The sequence below is a fragment of the Triticum dicoccoides genome, chromosome 3A, assembly GCF_002162155.2.
Source record: "Triticum dicoccoides isolate Atlit2015 ecotype Zavitan chromosome 3A, WEW_v2.0, whole genome shotgun sequence".
Taxonomy (NCBI): domain Eukaryota; kingdom Viridiplantae; phylum Streptophyta; class Magnoliopsida; order Poales; family Poaceae; genus Triticum; species Triticum dicoccoides.
Genome location: NC_041384.1, coordinates 538,324,161 through 538,337,243, shown reverse-complemented (window position 1 = coordinate 538,337,243; position 13,083 = coordinate 538,324,161). Strand labels below are relative to the sequence as shown.

The 13,083-nt window shown below is 43.9% G+C and overlaps 1 protein-coding gene across 1 annotated transcript; it reads left to right on the top strand.

Moving 5' to 3' along the window:
• The first annotated feature begins 10,076 nt into the window (after positions 1–10,076).
• Positions 10,077–12,747, top strand: LOC119269037 (potassium channel KAT3-like). The gene is made up of 9 exons (XM_037550785.1): positions 10,077–10,321; positions 10,414–10,629; positions 10,743–10,898; positions 11,027–11,084; positions 11,181–11,498; positions 11,618–11,857; positions 11,935–12,033; positions 12,131–12,163; positions 12,277–12,747. Exons 1-9 carry the CDS (start codon positions 10,137–10,139, stop codon positions 12,472–12,474), a joined length of 1,503 nt encoding a protein of 500 aa, XP_037406682.1. The 5' UTR covers positions 10,077–10,136; the 3' UTR covers positions 12,475–12,747.
• Positions 12,748–13,083: the final 336 nt, after the last annotated feature.

Genomic DNA, 13,083 nt, shown 5'->3' with positions numbered 1-13,083 from the left:
TTGTTCATAGATAATCTGGATCATAAACCCACAATTCAGCGGATCTCGACAAACACACCGCAAAAGAAGATTGCATCGAATAGATCTCCAAGAAGATCGAGGAAAACTTTGTATTAAGATCCAGAGAGAGAGAAGAAGCCATCTAGCTAATAACTATGGACCTGAAGGTCTGAAGTAAACTACTCACACATCACCGGAGAGGCCATGGAGTTGATGTAGAGGCCCTCCATGATCAATGCCCCCTCCGGCGGAGCTCCGGAAAAGGCCCCAAGATGGGATCTCTCGATACAGAAGGTTGCGGCGGTGGAATTAGGTTTTCGTGGTGCTCCTGGATGTTTGGGGGTATGTGGATATATATAGGAGGAAGAAGTATGTTGGTGGAGCAACGAGGGGCCCACGAGGGTGGAGAGCGCGCCCAGGGGGGTAGGCGCGCCCCCCTGCCTCGTGGCCTCCTCGATTGTTTCTTGACGCCCACTCCGACTCTCCTGGATCATGTTCGTTGAGAAAATCACGTTCCCGAAGGTTTCATTCCGTTTGGACTCCGTTTGATATTCCTTTTTTGCGAAACTCTAAAATAGGCAAAAAAACAACAATTTGGGTTGGGCCCCCGGTTAGTAGGTTAGTCCCAAAAATGATATAAAAGTGTAAAATAAAGCCCATTAACATCCAAAATAGATAATATAATAGCATGGAGCAATCAAAAATTATAGATACGTTGGAGACATATCAGATCTGAACATATGATCTTCCACCGAATAAACCAACTAACATCAATTACAAGTAGTAATCTACACTACTAGCAACCCACAGGTACCAATCTGAGGTTTTGAGACAAAGATTGGATACAAGATATGAACTAGGGTTTGAAATGAGATGGTGCTGGTGAAGATATTGATTTAGATTAACCCCCTCCCGATGAGAGGGTCGATGGTGATGACGATGGTGATGATTTCCCCCTCCCGGAGGGATGCTTCCCCGGCAGAACAGCTCCGCCGGAGCCCTAGATTGGTTCCGCCTCGTGGCGGCGGTGCTTCGTCCCGAAAGCTTGCTTATGATTTTTTTTCCAGGGCGAAAGACTTCATATAGCTCAAGATGGGCACCAGAGGCCTGCCAGGGGCCCCACGAGATAGGGGGCGCGCCCAGGGGGTAGGGCACGCCCCCCACCCTCGTGGATGGTGTGTGGCCCCCCTTTGGTGCTTTCTTCGCCCAATATTCTTTAATATATTCCAAAACTGACTTCCGTGGAATTTCAGGACTTCTGGAGTTGTGCAGTATAGGTCTCTAATATTTGCTCCTTTTCCAACCCAGAATTCCAGCTGCCAGCATTATCCCTCTTCGTGTAAACCTTGTAAAATAAGAGAGAATAGGCATAAGTATTGTGACATAATGTGTAATAACAGCACATAATGCAATAAATATCGATATAAAAGCATGATGCAAAATGGACGTATCAATTACTATGGGAAGTCATGTAGGATTTAATAGGGATTGGTTTAATAAAATGATGAAGGAACCCATCAGAAACGAGCTACGCATTTTATATGATGATATATACAGTGATGATCCCGACTATGGGTTTATGAATATTAAAATTACTAGTCAAAGTCCTTTTCATGATTTGAGCTCATCTACTAGGAGGGAAATAAAGGAAATGATAGAATTTCTAAGACGGGTTTTGGAGGATTTAATGAGAAAAGAATTGCATGCCAAAGATGATAATATCTAGATCTATTCGTGTTTTATGCCTAGCTAGGGGCATTAAACAATAGAGCTTGTTGGGAGGCAACCCAATTTTATTTTTGTTTTTGCTTTTTAGGTTCTATTTTGCATTAAATAATTTATCTAGCCTCTGGTTAGATGTGGTTTTATGTTTTAATTAGTGTTTGTGCAAGTAAGACCTTTGGGGTAGCTTATGGTGATAGTTGATTTGATCTTGCTGAAAAACAGAAAATTTTGCGCTCAGGAAATTAATTTTCGTTTTTAGCAGAAGCACGATAAAATACTGATTCTTTTTGCAGAAGATTAATAAAAAAAATTCTTAGGCGTCCTAAGTTTTTAGAATTTTTGGAGTTACAAAAGTATTCGAAATCTCCAGATTTCTACTGATTGTTCTGTTTTTGACGGATTCTGTTTTCTATGTGTTGTTTGCTTATTTTGATGTATCTATGGCTTGTATCGGGGGGTATGAACCATGGAAAAGTTGGAATACAGTAGATATTACACCTATATAAATAAAGAATGAGTTCACAACAGTACCAAAAGTGGTGATTTATTTTCTTATACTAACGGAGCTTATGAGATTTTCTGTTGAGTTTTGTGTTGTGAAGTTTTCAAGTTTTGGGTAAGGATTTGATGGACTATGGAATAAGGAGTGGCAAAAGCCTAACCTTGGGGATGCCCAAGGCACGCCAAGGTAATATTCAAGGAAAACCAAGAGCCTAAGCTTGGGGATGCCCCGGAAAGTATCCCCTCTTTCGTCTTCGTATATCGGTAACTTTACTTGAGGCTATATTTTTATTCGCCACATGATATGTGTTTTGCTTGGAGCGTCTTGTATGATTTGAGTCTTGGCTTTTTAGTTTGCCACAATCATCCTTTCTATACACACCTTTTGAGAGAGACACGCATGAATCGTGATTTATTATAATACTCTTTGTGCTTCACTTATATCTTTTGAGCTAGGCAATTTTGCTCTAGTACTTCACTTATATCTTTTTAGAGCACGGCAGTGCTTTTATTTTATAGAAATTTAGGAACTCTCATGCTTCACTTATATTATTTTCATAGTCTCTAAATAGCATGGTAATTTTCTTTGGTTATAAATTTAGTCCTAATATGATGGGCATCCAAGATGGATATAATAAAAACTTCATATAAAGTGCATTGAAATACTATGAGAAGTTTGATTCCTTATGATTGTTTTGAGATATGAAGATGGTGATATTAGAGTCATGCTAGTAAGTAATTGTGAATTTGAGAAATACTTGTGTTAAAGTTTGTGATTCTCGTAGCATGCACGTATGGTGAACCGTTATGTGATGAAGTCGGAGCATGATTTATTTATTGATTGTCTTCCTTATGAGTGGTAGTCGGGGACGAGCGATGGTCTTTTCGTACCAATCTATCCCCCTAGGAGCATGCGCGTAGTACTTTGTTTCGATAACTAATAGATTTTTGCAATAAGTATATGAGTTCTTTATGGCTAATGTTGAATCCATGGATTATACGCACTCTCACCCTTCCACCTTTGCTAGCCTCTCTTGTATCGCGCAACTTTCGTCGGTAGCATAAACCCACCATATACCTTCCTCAAAACAGTCACCATACCTACCTAATATGGCATTTCCATAGCCATTCAAATATATGTTGCCATGCAACTTTCCACCGTTCCGTTTATTATGACATGCTCCATCATTGTCATATTGCAATGCATGATCATGGAGTTAACATCACATTTGTAGCAAAGCCACCATTCATAATTCTTTCATACATGTCACTCTTGATTCATTGCACATCCCAGTACACCGCCGGAGGCATTCACATAGAGTCATATTTTGTTCTAAGCATCGAGTTGTAATTCTTGAGTTGTAAGTAAATAAAAGTGTGATGATCTTCATTATTAGAGCATTGTCCCATGTTAGGAAAGGATGATGGAGACTATGATTCCCCCACAAGTCAGGATGAGACTCCGGACGAATAAAAAAAAGAGGCCAAAAAATGAGAGAAGGCCAAAAAATGAGAGAAAAGAGAGAAGGGGCAATGCTACTATCCTTTTACCACACTTGTGCTTCAAAGTAGCACCATGATCTTCATGATAAGAGAGTCTCTTATATTGTCACTTTCATATACTAGTGGGAATTTTTCATTATAGAACTTGGCTTGTATATTCTAATGATGGGCTTCCTCAAATTTCCCTAGGTCTTCGTGAGCAAGCAAGTTGGATGCACGCCCACTTAGTTTCTTTTTGAGCTTTCATAAACTAATAGCTCTAGTGCATCCGTTGCATGGCAATCCCTACTCACTCACACTGATTTCTATTGATGGGCATCTCCATAGCTTGATGATACGCCTAGTTGATGTGAGACTATCTCCTTATTTTTGCCTTCTCCACAACCACCGTCTATTCCACCTATAGTGCTATGTCCATGGCTCATGCTCATGTATTGCGTGAAAGTTGAAAAAGTTTGAGAACACCAAAAGTATGAAACAATTGCTTGGCTTGTCATCGGGGTTGTGCATGATTTAAATATTTTGTGTGATGAAGATGGAGTATAGCCAGACTATATGATTTTGTAGGGAATAAGCTTTCTTTGGCCATGTAATTTTGAGAAGACATAATTGCCTTGCTAGTATGTGATAACCCACAAGTATAGAGGGTCGCAACAGTTTTTGAGGGTAGAGTATTCAACCCAAATTTGTAGATTCGACACAAGAGGAGCCAAAGAATATTTGAAGGTATTAGCAGCTGAGTTTTCAATTCGACCACACATGGAGATTAGTTATCTGCAGCAAAGTGATCAGTAGCAAAGTAGTATGATAGTTTTGATAATAGTAGCAGTAGCAACGGTAACGGTAAGAGTGATAGCAGTAGTTTTGTAACAAGTGCAACCGTAACAATAGCAGTAGTAACTTAGCAAGAACAATATAAGATAAATTTGTAGGCATTGGATCGGTGACTTGTTGGATGATATTCATCATGAGACAGTTATAACCTAGGGCGATACGACACTAGCTCCAGTTCATCAATATAATGTAGGCATGTATTCCGTAAATAGTTATACATGCTTATGGAAAGAACTTGCATGACATCTTTTGTCCTACCCTCCCGTGGCAGCGGGGTCCTATTGGAAACTAAGGGATATTAAGGCCTCCTTTTAATAGAGAACCAGAACAAAGCATTATCACACGGTGAATACACGAACTCCTCAAACTACGGTCATCATCGGGAGTGGTCCTGACTATTGTCACTCCGGGGTTGCCGGATCATAACACATAGTAACTTGCAAGATCGGACCTAGAACATTGATATAATAGTGATAACATAAACGGTTCAGATCTGAAATCATGGCAGCTGGGCCCAAAGTGGCAAGCATTAAGCATGGCAAAGTCATAGCAATATCAATCTTAGAACATAGTGGATACTACGGATCAAGCCCTAACAAAACTAACTCGATTACATGATGAATCTCATCCAACTCCTCACCGACCAGTGAGCCTATGAAGGAATTACTCACTCCCGGTGGGGAGCATCATGGAATTGGCGACGGAGAAGGGTTGGTGATGACGAAGAACGAAGATCCCCCTCTCTGGAGCCCCAAATGGACTCCAGATTTGGCCTCCCGATGAAGAACAGGAGGTGACGGTGGCTCCGTCTCGTGGATCGCAATAATTTTTATTCCTTATTTTTCTGGAAAAATAGGATTTTATAGTGTCGGTTTGAGGGTCTGCGGGGCCACCAGGTGGGGACAACCCACCTGGGAGCGCCCTGGTGGGTTGTGCCCACCCAGGTGCCCCCCTCCGGTGGATCTTGGGTCCAGAAATTCTTATTTATTGTATAAAAAATCCTCGCAAAGTTTCGTTCCATTCTGAGAACTTTTATTTCTGCACAAAAACAACACCATGGTAGTTCTGCTGAAAACAGCGTCAGTCCGGGGTTAGTTTCATTCAAATCATGCAAATTAGAGTCCAAAAGAAGAGGAAAAGCGTTAGAAAAAATAGATACGTTGGAGACATATCAGTATGCTTGAAGTATTATTGTTTTTATGTCAATATTAAACTTTTGTTTTGAATCATACAAATCTAAACATTCATGCCACGATAGATAAAATTACATGGATAAATATGTTACGTTGCATTCCACATCAAAAATTCTATTTTTATCATTTACCTACTCAAGGACGAGCAGGAATTAAGCTTGGGGATGCTTGATACGTCCCCAACATATCTATAATTTTTTATTGTTTCATGCTATTATATTATTTGTTTTGAATGTTTTATATGCATTATTATGCTATTTTATATTATTTTTGGGACTAACCTATTAACCTAGAGTTCAGTGCCAGTTTCTGTTTTTTCCTTGTTTTAGAGTTTCACAGAAAAGGAATATCAAACGGAGTCCAAACGGAATAAAACTTTCGCCATGATTTTTCTTGGACCAGAAGACATCTAGAGGACTTGGAGTGCAAGTCAGAGAAGCCACGAGGCGGCCACAAGGACGGAGGGCGTGCCCCCACCCTTGTGGCCCCCTCATGACTCCACCGGCCTATTTCTTCCGCCTATATATATTCTCAAATATTCCCAAACCAACCAGGAGAGCCACAAAAACACTTTTCCACCGCCGCAACCTTCTGTACCCGTGAGATCCCATCTAGGGGCCTTTTCCGGGGTCCTACCGGACGGGATTCGAACACGGAGGGTTTCCACATCAACACCATTGCCTCTCCGATGAAGCATGAGTAGTTTACCATAGACCTACGGGTCCATAGCTAGTAGCTAGATGACTTCTTCTCTCTCTTTGATTCTCAATACCATGTTCTGCTCAATGTTCTTGGAGATGTATTATATGTAATACTCTTTTGCGGTGTGTTTGCCGAGATCCGGTGAATTGTAGATTTATGATCAGCTTATCTATGAATATTATTTGAATCTCCTCTGTATTCTTATATGCATGATTTGATATCTTTGCAAATCTCTTCGAACTATTGATTTGGTTTGGCCAACTAGATTGGTTTTTCTTGCAATAGTAGAAGTTCTTAGCTTTGGGTTCAAACTTGCGGTGCTTGATCCCAGTGACATAAGGGGAACCGACACGTATTGTATTGTTGCCATCGAGGATAACAAGATGGGTTTTTTATCATATTGCTTGAGTTTATCCCACTACATCATGTCATCTTACTTAACGCGTTACTCTGTTCTTCATGAACTTAATACTCTAGATGCATGCAGGAGTCAGTCGATGTGTGGAGTAATAGTAGTAGATGCAGGCAGGAGTCGGTCTACTTGATACCGACGTGATGCCTATATTCATGATCATTGTCTTAGATATCGTCATAACTTTGCGCTTTTCTATCAATTGCTTGGTAGTAACTTGTTTACCCGCCGTAATATTTTCTATCTTGAGAGAAGCCTCTAGTGAAACCTATAGCCCCCGGGTCTATTTTCCGTCATATAATCTTCTATTTTCCATCATATAAGTTTTCGATTTACTGTTTTAGTTTCCTATTTACTTTCTGTTCCATAAAACAAAAATATTACTTTACCGTTTACCCATCTTTATCACATCTCACTTTGCAAATAACCGTGAAGGGATTGACAACCCCTTTATCGCATTGGATGCAAGTTGGTGTTTGTTTGTGCAGGTATTCGATGACTTGAGCGTTGTCTCCTACCGGATTAATACCTTGGTTCTCAAAACCGAGGGAAATACTTACTCTACTTTGTTGCATCACCCTTTCCTCTTCAAGGGAAAAACCAACGCAAGCTCAAGAAGTAGCAGTGTTAAATCTAAAGTGAATGGAAAGTTTGTTTCTGTAATAATTTATTTCATAGGACTGTCCTCCTTCCTCCAAGTAATCAATCACTAAAGGTGTGGAAGTCACTTTGGTTATGTTGACAGTAGGAATATAAGAGTGTTCATGTTGGTTCAATATCTTTTATATTTATTGTTTCGATGCAATATATTAATCCGTTTGAAATAATTCATGCTTCATGAACGTGACGACCCTGTTCTCTCAACTGTGATCTTTTGCTCGGGGATGAGCAAAAGTCTAAACTGGGGGGATTTGATGAGTCAATTTTGCTTCAGTTTTTACACCTCACTTTAGCATCATAGCTGCAGGATTTTGGAATTTTACTGCTTTTGCACAACCTTTTCCTGATTTCACCAGATTCCTAAAGGAGGAGATTTTGAGCATTGATGAGAAAATATATATTTCTGGGCAAAAATCATGCTAATTTACGTCATAATAGCCTACCAAGCAAAGAGAAGACCATGTGGAAAGAACACCAGCCATGCCAGATTTCCAGAGAGGAAGCTAGAGTGCGGTACAAGCATCGCCCACTCATATCGTCAGGCATCACGTCATCCTGGTTAACTATTTCATCTCCGTGTGATTGGATCTGGTAGATGACGAACATAGAGGCCAGGACCATGAATCAAAAGCAACAAACCTCACCTCCAAAGGGAATCTAAGAGGGGGTGGGTGATCTGCAAAGGGCAATGTCACGCCATCACCTCGATCAAGGAGACTATGATCACCACCACCACAACCATCATCATCATCCACATTCTCGACATCGACCTCTCCGATCCATTTCATCTCGTTTTAATACCAAACACTAGTGTGGATTCATACATGTGTTACATTAGTCATCAGTCATCTCTGATATCCACGAAAACCATGATAATGTCTATTGTCTCTATGTCTAAGTAAAACCCTAGTTCTTGGGGATATGGAGGAACCCTAGTATGTTTATGAGCTCAACTCCAGTAAGATACAATATTTTCTTTATATGTTTAGGTTAACTATTCTTCATGATGTTGTGTAAAGTCGACTGCACAACATTTGCCTTAATGGACATGAAGGATGTTACTATAACTGGGACGTGGTGATGCAGAGGTACTGCGGTGACAAAAGCTATCTCCCACCTTTGCCGACCTTTGATAGCGGCAATAATGGGGACCCTAAAGCCTTATGTCGCATCCACGGGGAGCCCCGTAATCATCATCGCTTCCACCCAACAAGGAGATGGATAGTGGTGGCATATGTGACACGGAGTTGCGGCAGTATGCGGCGTATATTTATTTGGCTCTACCCACACTGAAAACATGTAACATGTATTTTGTATCTGAACCTAAAATTATGTCTATGCACGATTAAGTAACAAACATACCAGTGGTAAATCCGGACTCCTTTTGAATGCTTTTAGCCCAATTACAGTTTCCACCACTTTCCATTACTCTCTTGCTAATTATTACTTTTTCTAGGGCACTTCAATTCTCATTTAGACACACTTGTAATATTTTCACCTTCACAACTATTTTGCTTTGGATCGCAAATGACTTGCACGAACTTTTCAATAAACTTCTACAAGATGCAAAAACCATTTTCTAAGCTTTTTATGGGATCTACTCTTACTTCCAGAAGACTATAACTGTACCCTATGGCATTTGCAGGACATCACTCGCCTCACCAACTGCGCCATCTGCCGCACGCGCCTTGACGCATCACCCAGTCCAAGCCAGGGCCTCCGCCATGCCTCCATCGCCCCCGCATCCCTCTATACCCCCCTACGATCTCCATTGTTGGCAACCTCCTTGCACCTCTCCTGAACCCATCAACCTCCAACTCCCCTCCACCGGTGACAGCACTACCAGGTTTTCCCCGGCTCCGGGTCGCATCTAGCTCAGCCTCGCCTGCTACCCCCACCTCGATGTTGAGTCCTTGTCACCCCCCTCGGAGCTTCGGGCAAAATTGACCGGCACGAATTGGATTTTGAGGCAACTGGTGAATAGCAAATGCGCAAGACTAAAACATTACCTAATATTTGACATGACGGAAATTGGCCAACTTGCAATTCATGTCTTGCATGGCATTATTTGTACCACTTAAGAGAAAGCATCTTCTCAGCCTCATCAAAAAGGACAAACAACAAATTTCATGAGGCGCCTTTCTAATCTGATTGTCATGGCATAACTGCCTGCAACTGAGATTTATGCCCAATGGAAAACCTGACATCGCGTGTGCGCCACCACTTGGATCGGTAATGGCCGCGCCACCATTGGCCAGGGCACGCAATCTGGGATCGACAAGTCCATAGGCGACGTGGGGCACGGGACATGAGGCGATCCCAACGCGACTTTGGCCGGCCCATCAGCATGTCTCGGCTGCCCCGTGACAAGACCAAAGGCGAGTTATCGTATTCCCTTCCTAAAGGTGTTCCCGTTCCATACAACCGTTTTGGTCAGAGCCACGAAACGTAACGGGAAGCCAAAGGGGTGGCTCGCGCGCGCTCGGCCGCTCCGGCCGGTATAAATACGCGGCGCGGTCGCGGCATCCCTCTGCAGTTCTCCGCGCTCTGCCTTTAGCTACAGACTAAGCAGTCCACCTCCAGTAGTGAGCGAGCGAGCGAGCGAAATGGCACGTTCTTCCCGCGCTCGCACGGGGTCACGGGTGACGCGGTGCTTCCCATGCTACGACGGCGACAGGACCGGCGACTTCAGCGGCTGCCCCAACGATCTCCTCCCGTCGCTCGGCGCCACCGCCGCCGCGCAGCCGACCTCCGGCAAGTACCTCGTCTCGCCTTACGGCCGGCGCTACAGGTACGCACGCACGCACGCACGATTGCTTGTCTCAGTCGCGTACTGTTAGATAGACGGGCGGTGAAGGTGATCGATCGATCGTTGATGTGCAGGGTGTGGGAGACGTTCCTGATCCTGCTGGTGGTGTACTCGGCGTGGATATGCCCGCTGGAGTTCGCGTTCCTGAGGCACCTGCCCCGCGCGCCTTTTGTCGTGGACGATGTCGTCAACGGCTTCTTCGCGGTCGACATCCTGCTCACTTTCTTCGTGCCCTATGTCGACAACAGGTCTTACCTTGTCGTCGATGATCCGAAGAAGATCGCACTCAGGTGCTGCTGCTACTACGTGCTCCCTCAGTGTCGAGACTTTAATCTCTCAGACACGCATGCATGCACTACTGTATTTACCTGTAGATCCTGCCTTGTTTCTTTTTGGTTTGCAGGTATCTGTCGACCTGGTTCATCTTTGACGTTTGCTCCACGGTTCCATTCCGCTCCATCACCCGCCTCTTCACCAGGCACGAGCACAGCCTCGGCCTCAAGTTCCTCAATGTGCTTCGCCTCTGGCGGCTGCGCAGAGTCAGCTCCTTGTTTGCAAGGTACTACTAGCACAGTAGCATATGCAGATAAGCACTGTGCACTTGGCATATATACCAAGTTAAAAAAGGTCACTGGTCAGTACGTGCAACTTAATTAACAATGATGATTCTCTTATTCCTTTCCGTAGGCTTGAGAAGGACATCCGTTTCAACTACGCCGTGATACGCTGCACAAAGCTCATCTCGGTACGTCCAGATTCTCTCTTCCTTTCTAGGAGTACTGTAGTAGTAGTAGTTCTTCTTCCTCATGCATGCGTGCATGCGCCACGGATGATGATGCAGGTGACCCTGTTCGCGGTGCACTGCGCCGGGTGCATCAACTACCTGATCGCGGACAGGTACCCGGACCCGGCGAGGACTTGGATAGGCGCGGCGCACCCGGACTTCAGGGAGGACGGGCTGTGGGTGCGCTACGTCACGTGCCTCTACTGGTCCATCACCACCATGACCACCACCGGCTACGGCGACCTGCACGCCCAGAACGCCAGGGAGATGCTCTTCGGCATCTCCTACATGCTCTTCAACCTCTGGCTCACCGCCTACCTCATCGGCAACATGACCAACCTCGTCGTCCACAGCACCAGCCGCACCAGAGACTTCGTACGTATATATGCATCCCGTTCCACTCCAAACTATAAACGCTAGCCTCGTACCACTGCAGTGCTCTGATGCATCTTTGGCCGTGAATGATCATGGCTTGTGCATGCACAAAAATGCAGAGGGACATGGTTCAGGCTGCCACGGAATTCGCGGCGAGGAACCAGCTGCCGCGGCAGATAGAGGAGCAGATGCTGAACCACATATGCCTGAGGTTCAAGGCAGAGGGGCTCAAGCAGCAGGACACACTGGACATCCTCCCCAAGGCGATGAGATCCAGCATATCGCTCTATCTCTTCTTCCCGGTGGTTCAGGGCGCCTACCTGTTCAGGGGAGTCTCCCCAAGCTTCATCCAGCAACTGGTGAGAAACTTGTAAAGCCTTACGGTTGAAGGGGTAGGAATAGCTCACAAATTCTGAATTTGTTTCGAACTATGCAGGTAACGGAGATGGTGGCCGAGTACTACGCCCCGAAGGAGGACATCATACTGCAGAACGAGTACCCATCGGACCTACACCTTCTTGTGACCGGAGAAGTGGTATGTAGAATCCTATGGATTTACCACGTTATCTTGAATTCACAGACCTTGCAGGGCTTGCATATTACTACTAATCAATCTGCATCTTCATTGACAGGATATTGTGGCGTTCCTAGATGGGACAGAGCAGGTACTGTTTCCCGGGTTCATGACTTGACCAAAAAAACATGCAATGCAGAGTGCAATCTGCAAAGTTGGTCCCTCAAGTACTTAACGTACTTACTGATAACGTGCACCTTTCAGGTTTATGGAAAAGCGACTGAGGGAGGACTGCTAGGGGAGATCGGGGTACTGTGCAACAAGCCACAGCCGTTCACTTTCCGGACAGCCAAGCTATCTCAGGTTCTAAGGATCAGTAGGCCCAAGCTGATGGATATCATCCAGGAAAATGCAGAAGATGGCGAGATCATCAGGATCAATCTTGAGCAAGTAAACGTCTAAGTAACGTGCACCCTATCAAGGTATACACGGAATGAATGTATTGGCTTTGTGTACTTCAAATATAAGAAAATTGAAGTATGGAACTATGGAAGGATACACCAAAATGATCAGGGGACTGTACAAAGGCTGAATGCTTGAGACGGTCTCTCGCCTATTGAAGAACGCGACTTGCTATTTAGCACAACAGTTTAAGTGTCCAAGACCACATATGTATATAGTATTGTGACTTTAACGGGTGTAACGAGTGAAATAACTGTTGATTGTACTCGAACATAGTTATTTTGCACCATGTAATTGGGTGACGGTGCTACTAACGATATCGAGGCCAACCACTGTCGTTGCAATGACTCACAACAAGTATTCACCTTACCACCCTACACTACTTAATGCACACAACCATGCACGGAGTTGCAATCACATCAAGGTTGTCGACAATTTCATGAATCACTCCGCTCTGTGAAAATCAGCTCCATTTCATCAAATCCACTTTAAAGCAGCTTCACCCAAGAGTTGCACTCTAACATAGAACAATTTATCTATTTGGAGCATCCCCTGAAGTGCTTCACGAAAAACAAGGAATTGTACATCAGTTTCAAGTTTTTTATGGCG

Bases quoted from the DNA above. Each gene is read 5' to 3' on its own strand.
- LOC119269037 (XM_037550785.1), top strand. From the start codon at position 10,137: ATGGCACGTTCTTCCCGCGCTCGCACGGGGTCACGGGTGACGCGGTGC. The intron at 10,899-11,026 runs GTACTACTAGCA...TCCTTTCCGTAG, and splicing joins GTCAGCTCCTTGTTTGCAAG to GCTTGAGAAGGACATCCGTT. The intron at 11,858-11,934 runs GTGAGAAACTTG...CGAACTATGCAG, and splicing joins CAAGCTTCATCCAGCAACTG to GTAACGGAGATGGTGGCCGA.